The 26,400-nt window shown below is 59.5% G+C and overlaps 16 protein-coding genes across 16 annotated transcripts; 8 read left to right on the top strand and 8 right to left on the bottom strand.

Annotated features, from left to right (window-relative positions):
- Window positions 1-204: 204 nt before the first annotated feature.
- OT_ostta13g01390 (P-loop containing nucleoside triphosphate hydrolase) lies at window positions 205-2,673 on the top strand (the record flags this gene model as incomplete). Its single annotated transcript, XM_003082567.2, has 1 exon — window positions 205-2,673. The coding sequence occupies one exon, from the start codon at window positions 205-207 to the stop codon at window positions 2,671-2,673; it is 2,469 nt and encodes an 822-aa protein (XP_003082615.2).
- A 9-nt stretch (window positions 2,674-2,682) lies between these two features.
- Window positions 2,683-3,372, bottom strand: OT_ostta13g01380 (Mss4-like; the record flags this gene model as incomplete). Its single annotated transcript, XM_003082566.1, has 1 exon — window positions 2,683-3,372. One exon carries the CDS (start codon window positions 3,370-3,372, stop codon window positions 2,683-2,685), a length of 690 nt encoding a protein of 229 aa, XP_003082614.1.
- A 170-nt stretch (window positions 3,373-3,542) lies between these two features.
- Window positions 3,543-4,496, bottom strand: OT_ostta13g01375 (hypothetical protein; the record flags this gene model as incomplete). The annotated part of the gene is made up of 1 exon (XM_003082565.2): window positions 3,543-4,496. One exon carries the CDS (start codon window positions 4,494-4,496, stop codon window positions 3,543-3,545), a length of 954 nt encoding a protein of 317 aa, XP_003082613.2.
- A 257-nt stretch (window positions 4,497-4,753) lies between these two features.
- OT_ostta13g01370 (Lipase, class 3) lies at window positions 4,754-5,779 on the bottom strand (the record flags this gene model as incomplete). The annotated part of the gene is made up of 1 exon (XM_003082564.1): window positions 4,754-5,779. One exon carries the CDS (start codon window positions 5,777-5,779, stop codon window positions 4,754-4,756), a length of 1,026 nt encoding a protein of 341 aa, XP_003082612.1.
- A 239-nt stretch (window positions 5,780-6,018) lies between these two features.
- Window positions 6,019-7,761, top strand: OT_ostta13g01360 (Protein kinase-like domain; the record flags this gene model as incomplete). Its single annotated transcript, XM_003082563.1, has 1 exon — window positions 6,019-7,761. The coding sequence occupies one exon, from the start codon at window positions 6,019-6,021 to the stop codon at window positions 7,759-7,761; it is 1,743 nt and encodes a 580-aa protein (XP_003082611.1).
- Window positions 7,762-7,811: 50 nt separating this feature from the next.
- OT_ostta13g01350 (FERM/acyl-CoA-binding protein, 3-helical bundle) lies at window positions 7,812-8,891 on the bottom strand (the record flags this gene model as incomplete). The annotated part of the gene is made up of 1 exon (XM_003082562.2): window positions 7,812-8,891. The coding sequence occupies one exon, from the start codon at window positions 8,889-8,891 to the stop codon at window positions 7,812-7,814; it is 1,080 nt and encodes a 359-aa protein (XP_003082610.2).
- A 384-nt stretch (window positions 8,892-9,275) lies between these two features.
- Window positions 9,276-15,728, top strand: OT_ostta13g01340 (Ovarian tumour, otubain; the record flags this gene model as incomplete). The annotated part of the gene is made up of 1 exon (XM_022982703.1): window positions 9,276-15,728. The coding sequence occupies one exon, from the start codon at window positions 9,276-9,278 to the stop codon at window positions 15,726-15,728; it is 6,453 nt and encodes a 2,150-aa protein (XP_022840200.1).
- A 270-nt stretch (window positions 15,729-15,998) lies between these two features.
- On the top strand, window positions 15,999-16,754 carry OT_ostta13g01335 (Ovarian tumour, otubain; the record flags this gene model as incomplete). The annotated part of the gene is made up of 1 exon (XM_022982702.1): window positions 15,999-16,754. The coding sequence occupies one exon, from the start codon at window positions 15,999-16,001 to the stop codon at window positions 16,752-16,754; it is 756 nt and encodes a 251-aa protein (XP_022840199.1).
- Window positions 16,755-16,832: 78 nt separating this feature from the next.
- On the bottom strand, window positions 16,833-17,327 carry OT_ostta13g01330 (unnamed product; the record flags this gene model as incomplete). The annotated part of the gene is made up of 1 exon (XM_022982701.1): window positions 16,833-17,327. One exon carries the CDS (start codon window positions 17,325-17,327, stop codon window positions 16,833-16,835), a length of 495 nt encoding a protein of 164 aa, XP_022840198.1.
- A 144-nt stretch (window positions 17,328-17,471) lies between these two features.
- OT_ostta13g01320 (Tetratricopeptide repeat) lies at window positions 17,472-18,254 on the top strand (the record flags this gene model as incomplete). The annotated part of the gene is made up of 1 exon (XM_022982700.1): window positions 17,472-18,254. The coding sequence occupies one exon, from the start codon at window positions 17,472-17,474 to the stop codon at window positions 18,252-18,254; it is 783 nt and encodes a 260-aa protein (XP_022840197.1).
- Window positions 18,255-18,346: 92 nt separating this feature from the next.
- On the bottom strand, window positions 18,347-18,958 carry OT_ostta13g01310 (Homeobox domain; the record flags this gene model as incomplete). The annotated part of the gene is made up of 1 exon (XM_003082558.1): window positions 18,347-18,958. One exon carries the CDS (start codon window positions 18,956-18,958, stop codon window positions 18,347-18,349), a length of 612 nt encoding a protein of 203 aa, XP_003082606.1.
- Window positions 18,959-19,588: 630 nt separating this feature from the next.
- OT_ostta13g01300 (Zinc finger, RING-CH-type) lies at window positions 19,589-20,422 on the top strand (the record flags this gene model as incomplete). The annotated part of the gene is made up of 1 exon (XM_022982699.1): window positions 19,589-20,422. The coding sequence occupies one exon, from the start codon at window positions 19,589-19,591 to the stop codon at window positions 20,420-20,422; it is 834 nt and encodes a 277-aa protein (XP_022840196.1).
- A 156-nt stretch (window positions 20,423-20,578) lies between these two features.
- OT_ostta13g01290 (Protein of unknown function DUF789) lies at window positions 20,579-21,400 on the top strand (the record flags this gene model as incomplete). The annotated part of the gene is made up of 1 exon (XM_022982698.1): window positions 20,579-21,400. The coding sequence occupies one exon, from the start codon at window positions 20,579-20,581 to the stop codon at window positions 21,398-21,400; it is 822 nt and encodes a 273-aa protein (XP_022840195.1).
- Window positions 21,401-21,590: 190 nt separating this feature from the next.
- Window positions 21,591-22,088, bottom strand: OT_ostta13g01280 (Basic-leucine zipper domain; the record flags this gene model as incomplete). Its single annotated transcript, XM_022982697.1, has 1 exon — window positions 21,591-22,088. The coding sequence occupies one exon, from the start codon at window positions 22,086-22,088 to the stop codon at window positions 21,591-21,593; it is 498 nt and encodes a 165-aa protein (XP_022840194.1).
- A 108-nt stretch (window positions 22,089-22,196) lies between these two features.
- On the top strand, window positions 22,197-24,404 carry OT_ostta13g01270 (unnamed product; the record flags this gene model as incomplete). Its single annotated transcript, XM_022982696.1, has 1 exon — window positions 22,197-24,404. One exon carries the CDS (start codon window positions 22,197-22,199, stop codon window positions 24,402-24,404), a length of 2,208 nt encoding a protein of 735 aa, XP_022840193.1.
- Window positions 24,405-24,574: 170 nt separating this feature from the next.
- OT_ostta13g01260 (unnamed product) lies at window positions 24,575-25,825 on the bottom strand (the record flags this gene model as incomplete). The annotated part of the gene is made up of 1 exon (XM_003082554.1): window positions 24,575-25,825. One exon carries the CDS (start codon window positions 25,823-25,825, stop codon window positions 24,575-24,577), a length of 1,251 nt encoding a protein of 416 aa, XP_003082602.1.
- Between the last annotated feature and the right edge of the window lie 575 nt (window positions 25,826-26,400).

The raw sequence follows: 26,400 nt of genomic DNA, 5'->3' as shown, positions 1-26,400 counted from the left end.
CCAATGCCGCTCGAGCTCGCGCGCGCGTCCGACGACGGACGCGCGACGTGCGCGCGGCGATGGACCCGAGCGATCGCTCGCGATGGGCGATGGGTGACGACGCCGATGCGGGTGACGACGCCGATGCGGGTGACGACGCGGACGCGGCGCGTCGGGCGAACGCGCGCGCGCGCGTCGACGTCGGGCGAGGGCGAGAAGGGGACGATGGATGCGTCGGAGTCATCGCGTGGACGGGCGCGTCGGGCGGCGCGAGGGCGGAGACAGAGGGGGGAGAGCGAGGAGACGGGATCGCGGGCGCGGGCGCGGACGGCGGCGGAGACGACGCGGGCGACGCGCGCGGTGAAGAGACGGACCGCGGTTCGGGATCTGACCGAGACGCCGACGGCGGCGGAGGAGACGATAACTTATGGGAAGGCGGCGTCGAGGGATCCGAGGAAGGCGGCGGAGGAGAGGGAGAAGTTGTGGGCGCGATTGGGAGCGACGAAGAACGGCGCGAGCGGGACGAGTTACGCGCACTTGCTCGACGGCGGCGCTCGAGCGCACGGGGGGTCGGCGGCGTCGACGTCGGGGACGAGATCTCGAGGGAGTAATCGCGCGGCGTTACGCCTGGGGTTCGCGGCGCATCGCGAGAGGTTCGCCAAGGGGCTGAAGTGCGAGCTCGAGGAAGAGATGGCGCTCTCGGAGAAGCGTCTGAACACGTGGACGCTCGAGAGACTGGTGAGCGAGGGGTACGCGATCTTGGGGATGCGAGCGAGGTACGAGGGAATGCTTCAGAGGGATGCGCTCGTGCGGTTGACGATTCCGTTCGCCGATGCGTCCGATATGAGTCCCCTCGGACGCGAGCTGCCGTACCATCGTTTCACGACTGGCGACATGGTGCAGATGAGCGAAGGTGACGAGCACGACGCCGCGGGTGGGATCACGGGCGTCGTCGCCCTCAGATCGATGCACTTCATCACTGTCGCCGTGCACGAAGACGATCTCGCGCGCTTAATCGAGACCGGGTCGAAATGGAGGGTGGACCTGAGCGCGAACACGGTGGCTCACGACCGCTCGCTCGCCGCGCTCGTCGCGTTCTCCGAACCAGGAGGCATGCCTGGTTCGTCGGCTGCACCACGACGGACGGATGACCGAAAGAGCTCAACGTCGTACTCGATTTTGCAAAGAGCGTTACTTGGAGTGCCCGATGAAAATGGGACTCTTGAGCAGTTGGCGAACATGCCGCCGCAGTGGGCGGGCAAAGAGCAAAAACAAAATCTGGCAGCGGCGATCAAGCTCGTTCGCGATCCGCTCAATCCGAGCCAGCGCGTGGCGGTAAAGAGCGCGACGAGCTCTTCGCTCGCCGTGTGGCAGGGTCCGCCCGGGACAGGTAAGACGCGAACGCTCATAGCGTACATCGGCGCAGCGGTACATCTGGCGTCGATACAGCGCCGACGAGGCAAAGGGCCGGTTGTTCTCGCGAGTGCCGCGTCAAACGTCGCCGTCGATAACATCCTCGAAGGTTTAGCGAAGGAAAAATTCGTCATCGATGGTCGGCCCTTGCGAGTGGTTCGCCTGGGAGCACCAGCAAAAGTACAACCATGGCTCCAAGAGCTCACCCTTGATGCGCAAATTGCACAGCACCCTCTTGGAAGACAGGCGGCGGCTATGCGTGATGCCATCAGAGGTTTATCGGGGCCAGCATACGCTCGTCAGCGTAAACAAGCCACGCAGCTTGAGCTCACGGCGGCGAAAAGCATTTTGAAGTCCGTGGATGTTGTGTGCTCAACTTGCGTAGGTGCCGGCGATGACTTACTGGAAGATCTCACCTTTCCTGTTACCGTTTTGGACGAAGCCACGCAATGCACGGAGCCAGCGGCACTGATTGCTCTGAGTAAAGCGCTCAGTGCTGTGCTCGTGGGTGATTCGAGACAATTACCACCCACGGTTGTGTCCCGCGATGCGGTTGATGCCGGCCTTCAGATTTCCATATTTGAGCGCATGGAGAGACTCGGAGTGAAGGTTTCATTACTCGATTTACAGTATCGCATGCATCCACTCATCGCAGAATTCCCGTCCCAGGCGTTTTACAGTGGCAAGGTGGGATCGGCGCCAACACCGCAGGACCGTCCGATCGTGCCCGGAGTCGCTTGGCCGAAGCCGAACGTCCCTGTGGTCTTTTTGGAAATTAACGATGCGGAATGTCGAGCTCCGGACGGTAACAGTCTTTACAACGTCGAAGAAGCAAAGACTGCTATCACGGTGGTGAAGAAAATCCTCGCCTCCGGCGATTTGGCCGGGCCCGGCGACATTGGCGTCATTTCTCCGTACGCCGCACAAGTTCGCCTGTTGCAGGAAGAATACGGCGTTCTCGGGACCGCAAAACGGAATTATCTGGATTACACCGACGAAGATAAAATGAAAGAGCTAGAAATTCGCTCCGTGGATGGATTTCAGGGCAGAGAGAAGGAGGTTATCGTTTTGTGCACCGTTCGAAGCAACACAGGAGGCGGCATCGGTTTCGTCGACGATCCTCGCCGCTTAAACGTCGGGATCACACGGGCACGACGTGGACTCATCGTCCTTGGAAATCGTCGCACGTTATCGACAAATGAGATTTGGCGCAAGTGGTTCAAGTGGATCGACCAATACGGATGCGCGCTCGGTGATTACAAGAATTTCATCGGCCGATGAGTGGGTGCCCTACGCAGATTGTTCTGGTTCGAACCGCATCGCCGCCCCGTTCATGCAGTACCGCAGTCCTGTGGGCGGCGGACCGTCCTCAAAAACGTGCCCCAAGTGACCCTGGCACGCCTTGCATCGAATCTCACTTCGCGGCAGGAACATGATTGAGAAATCAGGAACCTCCATCACCGCCCCTGGGAGTGGCTCGTAAAAGCTCGGCCAACCCGTTCCGGAGTCGTACTTGGCCCTAGAATCGAACAGCGGCGTCCCGCACCCCGCGCACAGGAATGTCCCCACTCTCTTCTCCTTATTCAGCTCGCTCGAGAACGGTCGCTCCGTCGCCTCTTTTCTCAGCACCTTGTAAGAGAACGGCTCAAGCCTCTGCTTCCACTCCTCGTCGCTGTACGCGATCGGCCCCTTGCGCTCGAGCACCGCCATCGCCTCCGGCGTCGCGAACTCGCTCGCGTGCGCCGTCCCTCTCGCCGTCGACGCGCTCGCCATCGCGAGCGGTAGCACGATCAACGGTCGTCGCGAGAGCGTTCGTCGAGAATCATCCATCGATGACGCTTCCGAAGGTTTCGTCACGTCATCGCACTCGGCGCGCGTTCTCACGATGTCGGCGCGTCTCTGCGCGCGCTTGGACGTGAGTTTAGGGGCGTAAAAGGCGACGCAGCCGGTGGAGCTCACTTTAAGCGGCACGGCGGACATCACGACTGGGAGCGAGGCGACGAGTGCGACGAATGATGAGTTTTGTGAACCAGAGGTGGATTTCTTTTACAACAGCGCGACGCGCGATGCTGGTTCTGCCGCGGGCGCGTCGACGGATATTATAGGATATGTTACGTTCTTGGGGGGATCTTGATGGGCTTGAGACCGACTCACACGCTCGGAATGAGGGAGTCCGCCGGGGTCACCTCCTTGAGGAGAGTGATGGCGGCGTATAGGTGCATCCACGAACCCATCAGTCCGAGCGGAGCCACGAGCTGCGGCATGATGGAGATGGAGACGATGAGCATGCTCAGACCGATGATGAGGCTCGAGTACTTGGTCTCGGCGTCGGTGAGGTAGGCCAGACCGCCGAACATCATGAACCACTTCCAAAGCGGGTGGAGAACGGCGGCGGCGACGGGGCCGAGGACGCCCGGGCCGCTGAAGCCGGCGGCTTCAAAGGCAGCCATGCTGGGTTGTTGGAAGAAGAGCGCCGCCATCACCAAGCCGGGACCGATCAGGGCGACCTTGCGGATGCCATCGACCTTTCTACCGAGGACTTCCTTCACCTTGTTCGTCGACGTGAGAAGGGTCGTGGCCATACCGAGCTGCCACACGACCCAGTGACGAGTCCAGATGTTCGTGAACCCGGCGGAGCCGTAGTGCCAAAGAGAGCACGCGGCGAGCGCAAACGAGATTCCGCAGAACCAAGCCGGGATGTCCTCACCGACTTGGAGGACCCCCGCGAGGCCCGCAATAGCTTGAACGTACGGAGAAACCACGGAGAACAGCCAGATGGCGGCCAACGGCGCGAGTGGTCCCGCGCACGCGCCGAGTCCCGCAATCTTCATCGCCGGGCCCAATCCAGCGCCGCCAAAGTGCAAGGCTTGGATAGTCACCACCGAGGTCGTGAGCGGGACCCCATACAAGGCGACGCGTTGAAGCACATCCTTCGCCCCGCGCACGCTCTGCACCTCCTTGACCGTCGACGTGATCGCACCCGTAACGTCGTCGACGGAGATCGCCCTGGTGACACGGTTCACACGAATCGTCGAATTGCGCTTCTGAAATGTCGGTCGAAGCGTCGCGCGAGTGACGTTGAGCGCGCTCGCTGAGGTGAACATATGCAAAGAAATATTTACGATCGCTGCGTGAGATCGCGCGTCGAGGGCTTCGTCGCGTCGTTCGGTCGCGAGCGTCGGGCAGTGAGGAATATTTTCGCGCGTTCGTGCTGACGTGTACGGCTTTTGGTGCGAGCCCGGCGAGAAGAACTCTCGACCGACTGAATTTGAGCTCTGGAGCCAGGAACGCGTCAAGCGCGTCGTGCGCGGCTCTTCGAAGCGAACTGATCGACGGTGCCTGTGTTTTACACTTCTAACGATTAAAGCGTCCCGGTCGCGGGCCAGGCGTCGAAGATGGACGGGTCTTCTTGGAAAAAATTTGCGTATCCCGAGTGGTGACGGGCAACCGTAACGGGATTGATCATCCTTGAGTCGGTGGAGAAACCGTCCGGATCGCCGGAGTTTTTGGGGGCGTAGATGTGACGATTCGTCGATGAGTTTTCATTCGCGTTCGTCCAGAGCATCGAACCGGCGTGCGTGTACTCGACGTCGAATCGTCCCTCGTTTGCGGTGGGCAACCAATAGCCCGATGTCGGCACGCGGCTGAATAAATCGCCGCCGTGCACAAATCTGGCGTAATCCAGGCTCAAATCCTGGTCCAAATATTTCGCGAACTCGTTGTCACCTACCCGCGGCTGGCCGAACGTCACGGCGTCTACACGAGCACCCTGGGGTCCGTATTCGCTAGCCAAGCGCGCCGCGCAGAGCGTCGCCAGAGCGCCGCCGAGCGAGTGGCCCGTGACCACCAACTTTTTCGATCCCCCACTTGCGTCCATCTCCGCCCTCACCGCGTCTTCTAGTTTCGTTCGCAATGTCTCGTACGCCGCGGCGTATCCAGCGTGAACACGACCGGCACCGCTCGCCCACGTCGTCTGTCCTGCCCGTCCGTTGATTTGGCTCTCAAAGATTAGTCCGCGCAGAGGCGAAGGCGTCGTCCCTCTGAACGCCACGATCACCCAATCATCCGACGTGAGCACCCCAGCGCGCGTCGTTCGTCCGTTTCCCTCGTCCACGCCGTTCAACCACGCTGTGACTCGCAGATTACCAAACTCTCGCGCGCACCGTCGGCGCAACTCGCCGCCGTCGCCGATGAGCGGTTCAAACCCGAGCGGCGTCCCGAGCTCCAGCGCTTCATCCGCAGTCGCCTCCACGTCAAAGAACCCCTTTTGTCCCACGTTCCAGTAGCACGTCATCGCCAGCGTCGCCAACGCGCGCGCGCCATCGCGTCCTCGAGGCGATGTCGACGACGACGACGCCTCGACACCGCTCCGTCGTCGCGCATCCATCGCCGTCGTCCGCCTCCGTCCGTCTCTCCACCGACCGACGTCGCGCGCGTCGCGACATCGCCCCCGCGACGCCGCCCGCACCACCGTTCGCACCACCGATCGCGTCGCCATGTCGCGCGTCGTTCACGCCGTCGGTCCGTGGTCGTCGTCCACTGTCACTGTGCGAGACTGTTCGCCCACACGCGACGTTGACACTTTGCACACCCCCCGTCGGCGACGCGTCGGGAGACGCCCGCGCGATGCGACGCGCGCTCGCGTCGACGTCCACGCGCGCGCTCCTCGCGGGCGCGGGCGCGGCCGTGGCGTGCGCGCGCGCGCTCGATCGCGACGACGGCGCGCGAACGTCGACGAGCGACGCGACGCGGGACTGGGGCGGCGCGTCGACGCTGGCACATCTTTCGGAGGATTACTATGCGCGCGCGCGACGGTTCGGCGTCGCGTCGGCGCACTTTGCGCCGATGTACGTCGTGGATTATCGCGCGCACCGCGCGAGAGTGCGCGCGATGGGAGCGAACGCGACGGAGGACGACGTGCGAGCGTCGAGACAAATCTTGTGGACACGGGTGGCGGAGCGATTTCGGGACTGCGCGCGGTCTTTAGGGGGTATCTACGTCAAGGCGGGACAGCACGTGTGCGCGCAACCGATCGCGCCGAGACCGTTTCAGATTGTTTTGAGGGAGCTGATGGATGACGCGAGTCGCAGGCCGTTCGAGGAGGATAGGAGGACGTTCAAGGAGGAGACCGGAATGGACATTGAGGAGGCGTTTGCAGAGTTTGACGAGACGCCGTTCGCGAGCGCGAGCATGGCGCAGGTGTACCGGGCGAAGACGCTCGCGGGGGAGGATGTGGCGGTGAAGATTCAGCAGCGACCGGTGGCGAAGTTTCTTCGGAGTGATTTGGCGACGATCGAGGGGTATTACTCGCTCATGGAGCGACTCGTCCCCGGGTTGCGATTTAGATGGTTAGCGGACGAGACGCGAAGGCACATGAACGAGGAGATGGATTTCACCGCCGAGGCCGCGAACGCGCTCAAGGCGCAGAAGATGCTCGCGAATGAGTTCGATGAGAGTGAGCTCAAGATTCCGCGCGTGCACGGTCAATTGAGCGGTAAGCGCGTGTTGACAATGGAGTGGTGCGACGGTTCACGCATCGACGATCGAGAGGCGCTCGAACGCATGGGCATCGACGTTCCCGCCGTCGCGGCGAGAATTCAGAAGATATTCGCAAGGATGACATTCGTGCACGGCTTTGTGCACGCAGATCCGCATCCGGGGAACATCTTAGTGGACTCGAGCGGAAAAATCATCCTCCTGGACCACGGCGTTTACCGAAGTCTGGACGACGACTTACGCGCAAAGTGGGCGCGACTTTGGCTCGCACTCATGCGATCCGACGACAAAGCTTTACGAGACGCGACGTCTGATTTAGGCATGGATCCTGAGATGTCACAATTCTTTAAGCTCATCCTCGTCGTGATCCCAGCACGGGTCGCCGAGGAACCGCTCGCAAAACGCGCGTTGTCCGCTGACTCGCTCACCATTGCCGAGAAGCGGGCGGTGATGAAGCAAATCATGGGCGTGAAGTTGGAGGACCAGACACGACTGTTCGAGACGTTACCTCGTGATCTCCTGCTCGTGCTCAAGGCGAATAATCTGTTGAGATACGTCAATGAGCAACTCGGAAGTCCTGTGAATCGTTACTCGGTCATTTGGAAGGCAGCAAACGAGGGGTTGGCGAACGCACAAGCCAAGCGCGCTCTCTCGACGAGCGGTGAGATCCCCAAACCAGGGCTTCTCGCGCGCGCTCGCGCCCGACTGAGCGACGCGGTCGCCATATCGGTCCTCCCCCTCCAGCTATTCTTTTTGAAAGGACAACTCGCGTTCACCATTTGGAAAGTCGGTAAAGCCGGTTTAGGAGCCAAGGCGGCGCCGGTTCTCGTGCACGGGTCGCAAGCCAAGGCATCAAATGCAGCAAAAACTTAATATTGCTTGTTAGAAATTCTTTTGTTGTACATATACTCCGATGAACAAGTTCACTCGCCTTCTAATGTGCGAGCACCCGCGAGGTCCCAGAGCCCGATGCTCTCCGGCGTGTCACTCTCAGCGTCCTCCATGGAAGGATCTGCGCCCCAATCGAGCAGTAAATTCGCCGTCTCCGCGTCTTCTAAGCTAACGGAGTAGTGCAACGGCGTCTGGCCGTAATTATCCTGCGCGTTCACGTCGGCTTTGAGCAAACACAAGTGCATCGCGAGCTTCGTGTGTCCGCCGTCGGCGCACCAGTGCAGGGGTGTCCGTCCGTGCGAATCTCTTTCGTTCAGGTCTGCGCCATTCTGCAACGCTTTCACGGCGGCGTCTTCGTCTCCGGCTCTGCACGCCGCAATCAAAGCCTCGACGTCATCGCTCGACGATTCTTCCTCTTGCGTCGGCGCGATCGGCTGACTGTGCGCTCCGCCCATCGACCACGCCCTTCCGAACACTTTCAGTTCATTGTCATTGTCGTGGAACTCCTCCGCTGCCTTTTTATCCGCATCCGTGAATCCCTTTTCATCTCTTTTTTGCGCCTTTTCGATCGCCAAGAGTTCCTCGTATCGCTCGCCCCACTCTCGAAACGTCTCAACGTACGACTCCATCGCCTCGCGCCGCGAAAGATTTCTCACGCTCTTCCACGCGTCGTACTTCGCCCTACCCACGACGTCCAATGGATTTGTCGGCCGCACCGCGTCCGTGTCGAACGAGCACTGGCACCGCTTATACAAACCGTACATCTTTGCCTTGACCCCGGGCTCGAAGTACGCGTCGGCGTCGATGAGCAAGAGCTTGAACTGGTTCGCGCACTTGTGAAACTTCTCCACCAACGCCGCGTCCACGTCTTCATCCTCCGCCTCCACCGCCGTAGAAATTGGCGCACTCATCCTCACCGTCTGCGAAGTCTCTAGCGCCCTCACGACGCGTTCGCGAACGATCACGCGCACACGCACGAGAAATTCACGAACGTCACGAATGCCTCCATCGACGCCGCGCTCGAGCGCCGCGCGCGCGACGATCGCACCGACGGCGAACCCGGCGCACAAAGCCGACGCCTTGATCGCGATCGAGCGCTCGTCGGTGGACATCGAACGCTCACCGATCGCGCGCGACGACGTGCGCGGGCGCGACAGAGATGTTCGTCTCCTTTCGGTCGGTGATGGTGGTGAAGGAAACAAAAAAACCGAGCACTCTTCACATCGCGAGGCGTGAGAGCGCGCGTCGACGCGAGGTGACGATCGCTCGGAGCGAGAGAAGAGAAGATAAAATGATGCGTCGAACGCGGGCGACGGGGGGCGTGGCGTCCGGTCGCGCGCGCGTCGCGGTCGTGATCTTGGTGCGCGGCGATTCACCTTCTCCGAGTTGGTGATTGTGATATGATGGTGACGACGACGATGACGACGCGCGAACGAGCAGCGAGCGAGTGCAAGACTGACGAGACGAACGCCGTGCGTATATGACTCACGCAGGCGATGTGCGCCAGCGTCGCGCGAGGGACGAGCAGGTCGATGCTGCAGGTGCGCGGTGCGCGGCATCGATGTGCGCGCGCACATCGATGGTTCGTAAGCGAGACTGACTGCAATTACGCGCCTCGCAAACAGGCCGATGATGAGTTCGCCGACAGCAGGTTCGATGGAACGAATTGCGAGGCATTCAACGGCGGCGCGTTGCGCGTCGACGCGTACGCATGGAGTTCGAGCGCGAGCGAATCGATGCTTCAAGTGGGCGTCGATGCTATCGACGGGCGCGTCGCGCTCGAGACGTACGCGAGCGCTCTGATCTCCAACGACGCCGATGAAGAAGTGAACCTAAATGGGGTAACGATTCAATACGAGTTTTCGAGATTGGTTCGATCGAACGACGATGATACGAGTTTTCAGACTCCTGACTTTACTCCGGGAGACTTTGAGTTTACATGCTGGGGAGCGCAAATCATAAATCCAAGCGGCGCCAGGAGATTGGTGGATTGCGGTGATGTACGAATCGAAATGAATGACGTCGGACCACGCATCGTGTTCGGCTCGAATGTCGCTCTCAACGTGGGCGAATTTTTGGCGGGAGGCTACTCCAACTTCTTGTTCTCATTTCGCGATTCTCAAATGCGCGAAATGGATGTCGATTCCATTCGAGCGCTCGAGCCTACGTGCGACGCTTCTGTTTTCTCCACTTTCGCGCCAGAGAACGTGAACGTGGCCTTGACCTCGACGTTTGGTTGGAACCCGAACGCGATGATCGTGCTGAGCGCGTGTCCGAGCTTGCTTGACGTTGTCTTCAGTACGCTCACTGCGTCTGTTGATGGAGCTGGCGCCTCCGTTCATGGCGTCGTGGGACATCGAAGTTGCGGCACTCTCGACGCATCCAAGGTCGCGTTCGCGATCGATCTCGGAGGCGAATACGATGAGACGCAGCTTGAATCAGCGTGTGATGGCGTGCAAGTCGTCTATCCAATTTCGTCTGTACCACCTGCTGACACGCGCGCGTCGTGCGATGTGGTTGCGACAGAGCGCGGTATCGAGCTGCGTTTCGGTGATGGATTGGTGCTCTGCCCTGGTTGTTTCATCGTTGGCAGTCGAAATTCTGTCATGTTCTCCATGACGTACACCGATAGTCGCGAATTCTCAGGCACAACGATTTCCTCGAATGACTTAAGTCAACCGATTTGCACAGGCTTCCCACGCGGAGGTGGATCAACAAATGATGTCGTGCGTCCATGCAACGAAGAGGATAACGCTGAATACGAAGGATCGAGGATCACCGAGGGCTTATTCTTGGTGCCGTCACCAGAGGCTTGCTGCTTGGCGTGCAGAGAAAATCCCAACTGTAACGTCTGGACATTCTGCACTGCTGACGACGGGTGCGGCCGATCGGAGTTTGCGTACTCTTATTCGGCGTGTGAACTCAAGTACGCCGCGCCGCAAATCATCACACAGGATATCATCCCGGGCAAGCGAGGAGCGGAAGTTACATACATCTCCGGCGCAATAAAGGACAAGACGACTGAGCCAGTGCCGTTCGACACATCGAGCGAGCGCAAGGAGTGTCGAGCGGAAGCGAACGCAAATTACGACGGCATCCAAATTTCAATCGTAAATGCAGTCTCTTGGAGCGCCTGTTGCGATGCTTGTCTCGCGGACTCATCGTGCGCGGTATGGAACTTTTGCGACGAGACTGGAGGATGCGATGGCGAGTTCGCTTATCAGACGTGCATTCTCAAAATTTTCCTCGTTGGAGGCGATCCGCGAAATCCGCCAGCGATCGCGAGAGGAGAAGGCGTCCCTTGGATCAGCGGCTCACTCGCTGAGCGAATCCCCGAGCCTCCACCCTCGATTGAAGGATGCAAAGTTGAACGAAACGCAAACTACAAAGGGCATCCTTTAAACAGCGGATCGGATTTGATCCTCGATGATGAAACTGAGTGCTGCGCCGAGTGTAAAAAAACAAAGAAGTGTACGGCATGGGTGTTCTGTGCGGCACCGGGAGGTTGCGGGAACGAGTACTACGAGTACACGTTTGGTGAATGCTGGTTGAAACACTTGGGACGGAATGACTTAGCGCAAGCTCCCATCCCAGCATGGGAGCGTGGGTTCAATGTGACGTGGACGAGCGGCATTATTGCCGCATCGGAGCCATCACCGACTCCGGCTCCTCTTCCTCCCCCTGTCGTGATTCCATCGCCATCAGCACCACTTCAGCCACCTGCGCCGATTCTTTCGCCGTCGCCTCCACCGGCACCGCCGGTGCTTCCTTCGCCGTCGCCTCCACCGGCACCGTTGGTGCTTCCTTCGCCGTCGCCTCCACCGGCACCGTTGGTGCTTCCTTCGCCGCCGCCACTGTCTCCATCACTGCCACCGCCTCTGATCCCCGTTTCTCCATCTCCACCGCCGCTTCCAACGTGTCAGAGGCTTCTCGCAGACGTAAGATCGCGCTGTAAATCCTTTTTCGGCGGGCAGAACGATGGAGTTTTCGATCAATCATGCTGCGACATCGTGCGAGGTATGAACGTTGAGCGTTGCTTCTGCGATCGCGCGACTATCGATGCGCTTGGCGAGGATCTTCGAGTCATCGAGATTGCGGTACCGGCTCTTTGTGAATCCGGACTCGAAGTGGTCTCTGGATTGGGATGCGTTTCATCTCCGCCGCCGAGTCCACCTCCGCCAAATCCGCCACCGTTGCCGAGTCCACCTCCACCTAGTCCTCCTCCTCCATCACCAACTCCGCCTCTGCCTCCGCCTCCTTCGCCTTTTCCACCACCATCCCCATCACCGTCTCCACCTCCACCGTCTCCGCCTCCACCGTCTCCGCCTCCACCGTCGCCACCACCTCCGTCGCCTTTCCCGCCACCAGCTCCTCCACCGCCAAGCCCACCTCCAGCGGATGAGTGCCCGAATCTCAAAGTTGTCGGCGGACTGGATGCGGTGCAGAACGAGGTTCTCCTGAACTCAGTGTATGTTGATCGTGGTGCCGTTGCTACGGATGACATCGATGGCGACATTTCGAATGAAATTGACGTCGATACGAGTGACGTGGACACAAGCAGAGTGGGCACATATCGCGTGGTCTACCGCATACGCGATTCGGGAGGTTGCGACGTCATGGCAGAGCGTCTCGTTCGCGTGATTGCGCTCGTACCGACTTCTGATTTCGCGCAGCTCACTTCACTGTGTGTTTCAAATATTCCACGAGTCCAAGAACTATGCGTTGGAATCTCAGCTGCGGGCAAGGGCGCTCCGAATCCGGCTTCATTCCCGAGCTGTTGCGTGGCACTCAGTGACTTGGATGAAGCTGGATGCTTTTGCGTCCCTGAATTCATTCGAGAATTCGAGGGCGTTCAAGTGTCTGTCGGTGAAGTTGCAGCGTTTTCACCGCTCGCGTGCGGATTCAGAATCAAAGTCGGCGATGTGTGTGAAGATCAACAGTTGTTGAGCCAGTTTTTGAGCACGCCGACCGCGGTGCCAGATTTTGTGATCTCCAATGAAGATTGGATCCGGATCGTTGATGAAGGTGGATCACTTCGCGAGGACGTGAGCTGCGCCGATACGCTCACGGTTACGCAAAAATACTGCAGCGCAATTCAGCAAAACGTGGGCGTCATCCCGCGAGTCTCAGACTTTGGACCTTGCTGCGCGACTGCCGAACGCCTGTACAACAATTCATGTCTCTGCGATGAAGGCTTCAAGCTCATCACGGACGAAAATCTCATCTTCCTCCGCGAGTTTGTGGGATTCACCCCGCTTGCTTGTGGCTTCAACTTTACAGAAGACTGCCCCGCACTCGCGGATGAGCTCGGAATACAAACCATCGCGGTGGAGATTCCGGTGGACAATGGCACGATTCCTATCGGACCGACGACTCCGATCACGCGACCGCTCGAAGGTTACGGCGTTGTCGTCGAGAACGGACAGATAGTACCGACTGATGCCCCTGGAAGAAGCGAGTGCGATACGGTTCGAGAATTGAAAAACTTTCTCGTCCCAAGCTCGAGGCCGAACGCGAAAGAGTACGACGTACTCGGTGCGATTGGTTGTTGTGCAAATGCGACAATTTACATTCCAGAGGTCACGGTCGTCATCGCTTACCGCCCCCTTGACGGGAGTTCGAACGTTTTCGTCGATGCGCTGAGTGTACCAACGGTGAAATGCAACGGTCTTACTTTGATCTCATCGCGAGGTGAAGTGCTTGACGATACCTTGTGTGATCGCGCGACGATACAAGAAAACATCGACAGCGTTGAAATCACCCTCACGGACCTGACAATCCCAGCAGACGCTGCCATCACTGGGCGGGTGCGAGACGGAAAACTTTTCACAGTGAATCACGGTTCGGAAGCGACTCTCAACGCTCTCGCTCCAGTCGTGAAAGCTCTTCAATGTGATGTTGGAGGGACCTGGGCTGATGCGCTGCCGCCTGTTCAGCAAGATGCGACGAGGAGAAAATTACTGCAGTTCTTCGGTGGAATTCCTTTCTTTCCTGAACCTAACCAGCTTAACGTCACCGAAGGACCATCTCCAGTACGACCATTGAACGGATTCAATCTGACACAATACGCTCGACCGTCTTTCCGCCCTCACTCTGACACGGGCGCTGGAGATTTTGCCGAAGGAGACGAGGAAGATGATCAACCATTCACTCTTCAATGCCAAGATTTTCTCTCGCGCGTGCGAGCATCTCTTCGATGGTTCGGAAAACGTGTTGACGTGAATGGCAACTACCGCGTTGCACCGTTTGAACGGTACGAGTTCCGTGGATCCATTGGTATCGACGAGAGAGGAAGCGCGCTTACGTTGACGGATGTGAATGTACCGATTGTCCTAAGCGCGTGGGTGAACGCGAACGGAACGTGGAATGAGGTGCAAAATCCGGTTGACGAGTACGGAATCGAATGCAATTTTCCGCGCGTCGTAGGCGATTCTTCTCAAGATCAGAACGACGATCCGTGCGGCCGTTTGCAGTTTTTCATGGCTTCATACACTCCCGATGGTGTGTTCAGAAATGACGGCAGACCATCTCCTAAAGTCATCTTACTCGAGGTATCGTTCTCTCAAGTTGTACTTTGTCCCGGTTGTAAGCTGCAAGGTGACGGCGAAAATGATGCTCTGTTCACCGTCTTCTCTCGAACGGGTTCGCGTTTCGATTACATTGGACCGTCTGTCGGTCAGCCAACGTGTGTGCGAGATTTACGGGGACAACCTGTCCAGCCGGTTGCAGCCACACCAGGCGGGCCAACGCCAACGCCAACGCCAACGCCAACTCCGATGCCAATACCAACGCCTGTACCACCAAGACCCGTGCCACCGACCACTGGGCCGCAGTGCAATGGGGAAAAAGGCTTGAATCTCAAAGGAATACTCCTTCGCGATGGATCCAAATTCATCGTTGACAGCGAAGATGAGTGCTGCCTCGCTTGCTGGCAAACACGTGACTGCGATACTTGGGTTTACTGCACCGGCAACTGTGTAGACTTCGCGTATCACTCTTGCTGGCTCAAACGGTCGATTGGCGGTGGTTACACCGCTGAGCGCGGACCGACAGAAATCGCCGCGTGGGATCGAGGTCCAGATATTCCATGGACCTCTGGTTGGTTCCCGAGAAGAACCTTCCCGCAAACTCCACCGTCTCCGCCTCCGATCGATGAATCACCACCACCACTACTTCCACCATCCCAGGAGCCGCCGATGGCGCCACCTCTTCCACCACAGGAACCTGCACAGGAACCGCCTTCGCCGTCCGATTCACCTGATCCACCTGATTCGGCGACGTACTTCACTCTTCAACCTGGCGTTCCGATACAGATCCCGGCGGCGACCATCACGATAATACCTGGTGCGAATGTTCCTGGTCAAGTTCCACCTGCTCCAGGACCTGAACCAGTCGAAAACCTTTCAGGACAATGCGCTCCAGAGGACGTGACAGTTTGTCCTTCGGAATCGGCGCCAAAGCGTTTACGCGAAGCCGATACGCGTCTAAGCCTGCAGCTTTTGCCCGGCGAAGGTGCGCTGCAAGCCATTGTCACCGGTACTGCGATAAACTTTGGACGCATCGTCTCGAACTCCGTCTGTCTCAATGGATTATCCGTTACGCTTCCGTTTGATCGCACTGTGATTGACGTATCGAGTGAGCAGTCCCGAGTTGCGCCTCCGGAAGAGTTTACCATCGACTGCATTTTCATCGGCGTGCGCTCGCGAGACGGACCACCGCGTGATGATGCCAATGGCTGCAACGTGTACGCCCGCGCGGAGGTCACGGACTCGGGCGTACAGGTAAACTTTCTCAACATCGCTCTGTGTTCCGAGTGTTGGTTGGTCGGTGGTCCCTCAAGCGCTCTCTTCGTTGTTCGCCATATCGAAGGGTCAACGCTCACTCTCCCGGAAGCGAGCGTTACAAATACCAACGTTTTCACCGAAGACGCTGCGTTCTGCTCGCCTTGATGCGTGATGCGTGAGGCAATCAAGACTATGTCACGAAACGAAACGCGACTGCGCGCAGCTAACTGATACTCCACAATGCGCCTCCGCTATGCAATACAACAACACAAACACATTACGGTTTAACCACGCCTGCAGTGCGCGAATAACGAACGAAAAATAATGCGCTGACACGCTCGACGCGTTCCAAGCATCTGATACGCTCGAAAACGAGAGTACTCGCCGTAACTGTCTGAGATCTGCCCACTGGAGCGTACCTTCGATTGTTACTACATGCTCACCGAAGAGAGCGAGAACGCGCTGACTCAGGACGATGCCGCCATCGCGGCGTGTTTATCACACGACGAGAGCGAACAAGCGCAAGTTGACGCGCAAATCGCCAGCGATGAGGCGCTGGCAAGGAACTTGAGCGACGCGTCAAGATTGGACGGGTGGTGGGACGACGACTCGTGGGACAAGGAAATCGCGCGCGCGGTCCACGAACGCGATGGGGAGCAAGATGGCTCACAGTTTGTACCAAAGTTGAACGCACACGTCGTCGATCCGGAGAGCGGAAGTTTCCCACCCCCAAAGAGCGCCGTAAACTTTGACCATGGGCGGCTGTTATTGCGTCTTGATTTCTATGGACTGCGTGAAAAAATTGTTGAGGGAGATGGAAACTGTCAGTTTCGAGCGCTCAGCGATCAACTGTTTCGCGATGGAGGTGAGAATCACGCCGCCGTTAGAGCCGCGGTGGTTGAACGCCTGGCAGAGCAAGCGGAGGTCTACTCTCCTTATTGCTCACCGATGACGATGGACGAGTACGTGCAGCGAATGTCTCAGCAAGGTGAATGGGGCGATCACCTCACACTGCAAGCGTGTGCCGACGCGTATGGCGTCGATATCAACGTATTAACATCGTACATGGAGTCCGGCTTCATCGAAATAACGCCGAGCGGAGGCGAGTCAGCCAGTTCTCCCCGTTCGTTATGGTTAAGCTTCTTCGCCGAAGTGCACTACAACTCCATTCTACCCGGTACCCCCTCGTGATAATCTAAACAAACGCGCGCGCGCTTCATGTAAAATATATGTTAACACTACTATCCTTTGCATCGCTCCCAGACACGCTCACGAAGACATCAGGATCGCTTTGCGAATAGCCGCAGGCATCCCGCCCATGACGACGGGCGTATCGACGCACTGCATCACGTTCCCGAAACCCCGAATCATCAGGACTCGATCGCCACTCGGCGTACTCTCGATGCTCGCCGCGATCGTCCCAACCGCCGCCATCTCCGGCCCGTCACCCGTGCGCTTGAGAAACGTCAGCTCAAACCCGTCGCTCGTGCGCTCGACGCCTTGCGCCAACGCGAACGGTAGGTTCGCCCCGTTCGTCGTCAGCGACGACGCCCACTGATACAGCGCATCGCACATTGCCCCTTCGTCCACCCCTCCCGGGAGCTTCGCCGTGCCGAGCTGTAAACCGTCCTCGCCCGCGTCTCCCGCGCGCCGCGTCGTCCGCGCGCGCCTCGCCCCGATCGCACGTCGTCGTCCACCCGCGCATACACACCGCGTTCGCGCGTCGCACCGCGTGACTATTCCCGTCGCCATCGTCGTCGCCATCGTCGTCGCCGTCGCCGTCGTCGTCGTCGTCGTCCGAGCGTCGCTCTGTGACGTCCGATTTATCCCTGGCTCAGTCTCGGAAGCGCCGATCGCGTGACGTTCTCCTCTCCACACGCCGACGCGCGTCGACGCACTTCGCGCTCGATGCTCACGCGCCCCGCCCCGCGCGCGTGCTCTCTCACCGCTCGCGTCGAGACGCGATCGAGCCGCAGACGTTTCGCGGCGACGCGAACGCGTTTCGCCGCTCGCGATGGACTGTTATCCATCGCGAACGTTTCGTCGTCTCTCGGTCGATCCGTCGCGATCGAGGACGTCTGCGTCGTCGAGAGACGAGGCACGCGATCAGCGCGGGATGCGCGCGCGCGCGCGGTGCCCGTGGCGGAGATCGGTGAGCTCGAGAGCGGGATTCAGGGGTTGTATCTCGGGTCGCTGCTCTCGATCCTGGGCGGCGCGGCGTACATCGTCGTGCGTCAAGTTTTAATTCGACGGGAGCTAGACGATCAGGCGAAGAAAATGGGGGAGCGCATTCGTGCAGGGAACGCCAGCGCGGAGGATTACTTCGAAATGGGGAGCATTTTATTGCGAAAGAAGGTGTTCACGCAGGCGGTGAGGAACCTGCAGGCGGCGGCGGCGAACTGGGACGGCGACGAGCAAGATTTGGCCTTGGTACACAACGCGCTCGGGTTCGGGTACTCCAACACGGATAAGATTGATGACGCGATCGCAGAGTTCAAAAAGTCGGTCGCGCTCCAGCCTGGATACGTCACCGCTTGGAACAACCTCGGCGAGGCGTACGAGAAAAAGAAGGAGCTCAAGGAGGCCATCAAGTGCTATGAGGAGAGCTTGGTGCTGTCGCCGAAGAACCCGACGGCGACGGAGAGATTGGAGGAAATTCAGACGCGTCTCCGTAGACGCCTTGAACTTTAGGCTGCGAATCGCGCGTGTAATAAATTGACGAGAAATATTCAGTCACTGCGGTACCGGTATTACAACGTCGACATCCATCTTTTTTCACAGTCCTAGTGCCCCATGGCCATGGCTTGTAACTTCTTTTCGCGACTCCTTCTATTTTGGAACCAATTGTACACGTTGGACTCTTGAACCGGACCGTGTTGCTTGAGCATCTCCGTGAGCTCGGTCAGCCTGTCCCGAACCGGCGGTTGCTCACCCTTCTGGAAAAGATCCTCCAAAATCTCGTACTGCGTCGGCGTCCCCGTCCACCTCGGTCCTCTCGCCTGCTTATCCTCGCCTCGCGTCTTCCCACTCGAGTGATTCGAACTCGAGAGCGGCGCGGACGCCGGCGCCGTCACCGGAACGCTCGCCCCCCAGTTCGCCCCAGTCGCCCCCGGAACCTCGTGCCGCATCTCTCGCTGTCTCGGCGTCTGCTGCGTCGCACTCACCGTCGTTATCTGCAACAACTGCTGACAGATGTGCGCGTACGCCGCGATCTGCTGTCGAAACGCGTACAACTGCCGTTCCGTCATGTGCACCGCCGCCCCCGGCGGCGGCGCGCGCACGTCTCCCGGCAGCGTCGCCTTCGCCGCGTGCACCATCGCCGCGCGCCGCTCCACCGCACTCTTCCCACTCTCGAGCCCGTTCGCGTCGTCCGTCCGCGCGTCGCTCGACCCCATCCTCGTCCTCGACGCTCGCGCGCGCGGTCACGTCGTCACGCGAGGAATTCCCGTCCCGTCACCCCGTCCGATCGCCCCCGCCTCGCGCGCGCGCGCCCACGGGCCGTCCCGCGGTCCGTCCCGTCCCGCGCGTCGCCCGCGACCGCCTCGCGGGCGTCGAGCGACGCGACGCGACGCCACGGGACGCGCGGTGGCCCGATCGCGCGCGTGTGTCCGTGTGTCCGGTCGCGACGTCTGGACGTTTTTATCTCTCGACGTCCTCGGCGCATCTACCGTACTCGCGCGCGCCGTCGTCGATGTGCGTGGGACAGGCGCGATGGGCGCCGCAGATGTCGCGTCGATGGTCTTCGTTGACGTACACTACGGGCGACGCCTCGCGGGACGTGTCGATGGTCTTCGTTGACGTACACTACGGGCGACGCCTCGCGGGACGCGTCGATGGTCTTCGTTGACGTACACTACGGGCGACGCCTCGGGACGCGGTCGACGCCGCGCGCGTCGACGCCCTCGACGCCGCGCGCGCGCCGGACGCGTCGACGCGCGCGACGTCGAGGGGCGCGCGAAGACGCGGACGCGCGCCCGCGCGTCCGAGCGAACGAGGACGGGGTCGAGGCGACGGAATCACGATCGATGAGCTCCCCGGTCATCCTCACCGGTCTCGCCTTGCTCGATCTGCGACGACGGGCGGAGGAAGAGGAGCGACGCCGACGGACGATGGTGGGTGATGACGCGAGCTCGAGCGATGAAGAGTCGGACGCGGAGCCGATGGGGTCGAGGGAGACGGTGATGCCGTCGCGCGGAGGGACGGGGACGACGGCGGCGGACGCGGCGGACGCGGCGGACGCGGCGGACGCGGCGGCGGCGGCGGAGGCGGGCGCGACGGAAGACGCGGGCGCGAACGAGGACGGGAAGGGGGAGAACGGGGTGATAGATACCCGGGTGTGTCGATTCTGCTTCACGGGGGCGGAGTGCGGGACGTTGATCGAGCCGTGCGCGTGCGCGGGGTCGCAGCGGTTCGTGCACCGACGGTGCCTGCGTCGGTGGTTCTTGGTCGGCCTGGAGTCGCGAGGGGCGGTGGAGACGCGGTGCAGGGTGTGTCACGCCCCGTATACGTATGAGAGCAGTCGAATCGCGCGGACGTATCGCAAGGCGCGGTGGTTTTCGCTCACCGCCAGGGATCGCGTGAGCGAGTACTCGCGCGCCTGGTTCCAATGGGCGAGCTCGGCGCTCCTGAGACGCAAGGGCGTGACCCTGCCGCGAAGTCCCTCGAGCGCTGGGAATCTCGCGCTGCTCGTCGCCGAGAGTGAAGTGAGAATCTGGGCCCAGAGAGAGGAGACGCGCGAGGGGGCGACGAGCCAGCTCCCCAAGCTCCTTCGCGTCGGCACGTTTCTCTTCCGCGCGGCGGCGCTGCACGCCAAGGTGCGCCTCCTCTTGACCCCGAACTCCGTCGTCGTCACGCTCTGAGCTCGACCAAGGCGCACGAATTAAAGGAGCTTGTCTCGATAAATGTGCTTCGCGCCTCCACCGGCGTCGAGCGCGAGTATACCATGTAAACGTAAACGACGGAAACTTCCGCGCGCGTCGCGCGTCGCGACGCCCTCACTTCTCGGCGTCCCGAGCATGGCGACCGACGACCCTCCGCCAGAAGTGGAGCCGTCGTGCGCGATATCAAACATCGAGGCCTTCGTCGCGAGCGCCACACCCGTGTTCGCGACGAACGCGAACGCGCGCGCGCGCGAAGTGTCCACGTCTACGTCGACCTACGCCTTATCCGAGCTCTTCGACGCCTTCGAAGAGCCGAGCGCGTTCGGCGCCGAGGTCCCACTGCGGTTACAGGAGGGCGAGGATGTGTCGCAGTATTACGTTCCGTTCCTGAGCGGTTTACAGCTGTTTAAGCGCGACGAGAACGGTGGTACTGTCAGCGCGTACGAATTCTTTGAAAAGGCGTCGCCGTACAGCAGGGCGGCGCTGCGAGAGACGATCGGGACGATTTTGGACGAAAACGAGGAATTGCGGTCGTTGACGAGCGATGATTTAGCGCCGAACAGCTGGATGAGCGTTGCGTGGTATCCGATCTACAGGATACCTCAGGGGACGATGTTACACGACGTGCAGGGATGTTTTCTGACGTATCACGCGTTGTACGTGGGAGAGCTGCGAGACGGCGATATCGCGTGCCCGCTCCCGCCGAAGATGTCCGAGACACAGGAAGAATTGATCGAGAAGAGAGTGAGTAGGGCGAAGGAGACGGCTGGGGAGAACGCGCAGGTGCACGTGTTGCGCCCGTTTGGGTTGTCCATGTACAAGATGCAGGGCGACGTGTGGGCGGCGAGCGAGAGCGTCACGGAGTGGATGAACGCGCTCATGGACGGCGCGTACACGTGGTTACGCGCTCGAAAGACGGTCCATCCCGATTACGAGTTCTTTTCTCACTTCGGGTGATCGTCGCTCGAGCGCTTGAGCGCATACATAGATTTAGCGCGAGAGACGACGGTGACGTCGTCTCACGCATCGCTTCGCTTCATTCATTGTTTTATTACACAACCGCTCTTGACATCGACGCACGTCCACGCGTCATATAATACTCGTCGCTCTCGCGGTTCTACTACGATATTCCTTCTCTAATCCACTCTCAAGCTCTTCCGGGCGTCTTTCTCGGCGTCCCTCCCGCGAACGCGCCGCCATCATACATAAACATCGCCAACGCCTCGTTCTCCGCCCCCAGCGTCGCCACTTCCCGCGTCAATTCCTCTCTCTCTCGCTCCAACTCCGCCTCCTCCCTCGCCAACTCCGCCACGCGCTGTTCCAGAGCGCTCATGTACGCTACTTTCCGCTCCTTGCTCCGCGCCGCGCTCTGTCGATTCGCCAAGATCCGTCTCGCTCGCTTTGGATCCCGCATCGCGAGCTCTCTGACATCCAGCGGCGCATTATCATCAAGCGCGTCGACCATTTGCGCGGTGTCGTTCTCCTCGTCCGCGGGCGACGGCGCGCTGGAGCCATCCCCCGAGCGCGTCTGCGTCAAAGCTCGAGCTAAGTCGATCGACGCGAAAGCGTCTATCGGCGTCGATAACGACCGTCTGTGCGTCCGCGATCGCGCGTTGGACGTGAATAACGGTCTTCCCGGGAGCATCGCGCGTTTCGTGCTCCAATTCGCGACGCGCGTCGGCGTGTGCGGGGATTCGTGACGATGATTTGACTTTGATTTAGTTCATCGTCAATCTGTGACGCGCCGTGTGCGATGGCACGGCTCGTCGTGGCGCTCGTCGAGGCGTCATCACGCGCGGACGACGTGCTCACGCGTTTGAACGATCTCGCACGGACGTTCGAGCGCCTCAACGGCGCACATTGGGCTCGGAACGGTAAAAAAGTTGAGCAACAGCTGCGCGATTTGAATCCTTCGGGCGATGACGACGACGCGCAGTGGACGCACGAGGGCGATCGAGCGACGTTCAAGGCGTGGGTGATGTGCGAGAGGGTGAATGCATCGATCTCTTCGCCCGAGAGCGCGGCGAGCGGAGCGTGCGAACGGTTGGAGAAGATGCGCGAGCGCGCGGGCGGCGACGCGGTGGACGTCGTGTGGTTCGCATCGCATGACGACGAGCGAGAGCGAGTAGGGACGTCTGGCGCGTTTGAGAAAGATCCAGCGACTTGGACGCGGACGATGATGGCGGCGTACGGGACAATGCGTCGAGCTAAGGAGGTGTTTGGGGAGAAGGCGCGATGTCGAGTGTGCGTGCAGAGCGGCGAGGCGCTGGATAAAGGCGCGCTCGCGGTGGCGGACGCGGTGGGGGCGAGCGTGACGACGTTCGATAGAGACGAGATCGTTGATGTGGGCGAGCGATTTAGGGGGTCGTTAACGTTCGTGGGGGGGAACGGGCGGGAGCGGTTGGATTTGGTCGGCGCGCGAGCGACGCACTTAGATTTCGGCGCTAAGAGTGATGAGACGTTCGAGAACGATGAAAACGAGGACGAGAGTGGCGCTCGTGAGATAAAATCGTCGTCGGCGGTCGCCGCGGACGCGCGCGGGATGGAGAATGTTTTATCCAGGGCGTGCGCGCTGCGTGTGGTGGAAATTGTGCACGCGCAAGACGTTCCGAGCGTCTATCTCAGCCCGAGTCCATCGCTTCATCTTCGCTTCGATGACGTTCCGGAATCGCGTGTCGTTCGACGTGCGTTCTTTTCAGCGTGGAGCACCGCCGTTGCGGAGGCATCGACGCCAGGAGATGTCCCAGCGATGGTGGTGAAATGTCAGTGGAGGCTTTCGAAGCTGAACGACTCGGTGAAGCAACAATATAGGGATTTCACCGATGAAGATGGGGCCGTGCCGCTGTTGCTCTACCCCGTGCGACGACTTGGTGGCGGGGTCAACGGTGAGAGCTACATCGAGTTTAATCTTCGCCCGTTGGCGACGACAGCGGAGTTGTTGCGACGATTATCAGCGAGCGCGGGCGCGAGCGGTTTGAACAAATTGAACGTTGCCATCGACAGTATGAGTAAATTGGCTCGAGAGGATGCTCTGGAGGAGGCGGAACGGGCGTTAAATATGCTTAGTGATCGACAGAGTGTGAAAATCGAGGACTTTCTCGCGCTCTCGGAGGACGAAGAAGACTATTGCACCGATGATGAGGCTGAATTCAAAGACGCAGAGTCGAATTTGCCATCCGTGGATACGGCAATTTCGCCAGATATCGGCGTCGTGAAGAAATCAAAGATGCTGTCAGCCATCGCCGCGGCGTTTCGCGGGACGGCGGCGGATGGCGGCGAAGGGAGCGACGTGCTCGCCGAGTATACACGCCTCTGGAAGGAGCACGTCAAATATCACCTCGATCCCGCTTGCGTGCTGCCACCGATCGAGTGCGCGCGTGACGATCGACGATCAAAATCCTCATCTTCTACACACGGGCTCAAGTATGACGACATCATCGATCGTTTGATGGAGATGCACGATTCGAGTGCTCTTGGAGTTGCGTGCAGCAGCGGACAGGACGGCGTCGAAGGTTTCTACACCGAGACGTTTTCGAAATCGATCGACCTCGCCATATCACAGCTTGATGCGAATACTGCGGCGGTATCGATTCTTCGAAACGTCGGCGTCGCCGCCAAAGACGTGACCTTGACGTCGGCGCGAGAGAAGTCGTTCCTTCAGCTCATGGGCGAGACGGACGAGGACGCGCGCGCGCAACGCAGAGCTGAGCGCGTGCGTCAGATCGAAGAAAAGCGAGAGAAGACGTACATGAGTCTTGGAATCCGCCGTGTCGTAGGCTCGGAGATCCGTCGCTCGGAGGCCAACACCAAGCTTGAGCAACGGCGCGCCGAGGGGCTCGCGCGCACCGCCGCCCCGGATCGAACCGCGTGCCCCAACCCCGAGTGCGCCATCAACCTCGCGCTCGAGGGCGCCAACGGGCAGCGGTTAAAGTTTTGCTACGAGTGCGGGACCAAGTTGTAATAGTCACGGTCGAGTTCGCGATCGATGTCTTCTCAGACGCGTCGAGCGCCCCTGCGCCGCGTTCCCAACTGTTCGTGTATTGTCATGTGTGCATGGGTACCGTATCAGAATGTATTACAACTCATCAATTGTGGGCGATGCTAATCGTTACTGTTCGTTACTATTCGTTATCAATTCACGTTGCGCGGTTGCGGTCGAGTGGAGGTTGACGCCACGTTGTCATAATGATCGTTTCGGCGAACGAGGTCGATTCCGGTTTTCACAGGGATCGTCCGCTCTCCAGGATGGCCGACTTTGCGCAAAGTCTTCCCTTGCCAACCGCCCTTACCCTTGGGAAAACAAGAGACAAAAATGTTTCCTCGCGTTTCGGCCGCACGTTTGAGTGCGATGAAACGTTTGGCGCTAGCGTCACTGAAACCGTCTTCCACGAGCGTTTTCCGCAACGTCTTTTCTTCCTCGGTGTAGCGACCGCCGTTAGCGGTGCGGTACACCTCGCCATGAACGCAGTTGGCACCGATTTGTCTCAGCGTCGCCTGCAGAAATGCCTCCACGGAACTTTCGTCACCGCCAGCTTCGTAAAGAGGCAAATCATTCGCAACATCGAGCACGTACATGTTGTTCGCTTCTCGGCCATACGAGTAACGCACGGCGTTCGAAACTTCAAGACGGTACCCTGGGGTGTGTGTATCCCAACGTGAAAAGCCGGCATAGACCTCATCAAAGTTGTGCGGGTTCGTGAGATCGTAAATCGAGACGAACTTACCAGTCGGGATCAAAGCCTTGTTAGTCCATTGTAAACACTGATATGTTGACGTCATGATTTTGTCACGAAGCTCGCGCCATTGCGACTGCGAATAAAGTGAAAGATTATGCATACGCTTCAATTCGGTGAATTGCTGCATCCACGTCGAGTTTTCGCTCGCTATCTCAGCGAACAAACATTGGTCGTGCATATTTCTGATGGCATCGCGTTGTCTCTTTCTCCTTTGAAGATCTTTGGTACGTCGTCCTCCGACATCATTCTCATGGTTGGCTTGGTTAACATTTTTTCTCCACTCGCCATACGTTAACGTGCGTCCATCCACGTTGATGACTTTGTCTTGCTTCGCATGATAGCGTCGGACTTTCTCGTCGTCTGGTAATGCCGCATAATACTCGCGCACGTTGCTCAAATGAGATTGGTAAAATTCTTTGTTCCACGGCGCGACGAGACCCTCCAAAACGAGCGCGTCGGGCGCCTGCGCCTTCACAAAATCCTGAGTATGAGTCTTGTTGCGTCCGCACGCCACGACGTACCGACACCATTGCGAGTCGAAATATACCGTCGCCCACGCTTTGGAATCGCGGTGTAATTGACCATCGTGGCATTTGATGGCGTGTCCAGCACATCGCTTGATTCGCCAGGGAAAATCAACCTGCATGCCATGCAACTTCGGACGCTCACCCTTTTTGAACTGCTCAATCAGAGCGTGAAACTCCGCCTCACTCACACACTTGGCGACGCCACCATTCGCTGCGCGATTCTCTGCCTGGACTTTCACACCAACGTCAAACAAGCGTGATTGTTTCAACTGCGCGCGTCAAGCCGCGTTGGTCAGTCAGTATCGTCCTAGTCTTCCTAATCCGCCCACCCCCTACCACATCTGCACATCCGCCGACAACCGACCGGCTGACTGACAATCTGGATGATCGCGCCTCCAGCGACGTCGACGGCGCGCGCGCACGCGCATGCGAGCGATCGACGGCGAAACGGATTTACGCCGGAGCGTTTCGAGCCGCGTCGCACGCCATCGCGTCATCGCCGGGCTCGCGAGCGGCGTCAACGCTGCGCGCGACGCGTTTTCGCGTGTGCATGTCGCGCAACCGAATCGCGCCCGAACCGCCGCCGCGCGACTTCGCGGTCGCCGGGTTCGTCTGCGGGTCCGCACCTCTGATTTCTTCGACTCCATCACCGCGGTGCGCGCGTCGCGCCGTTCTTCGTCTTCTTCCGGCGCGG

Source organism: Ostreococcus tauri, assembly GCF_000214015.3.
Source record: "Ostreococcus tauri WGS project CAID00000000 data, contig chromosome 13, whole genome shotgun sequence".
NCBI lineage: Eukaryota > Viridiplantae > Chlorophyta > Mamiellophyceae > Mamiellales > Bathycoccaceae > Ostreococcus > Ostreococcus tauri.
Note: the sequence above shows the minus strand (reverse complement) of the source record. Positions and strands in the feature narration are given on the sequence as shown.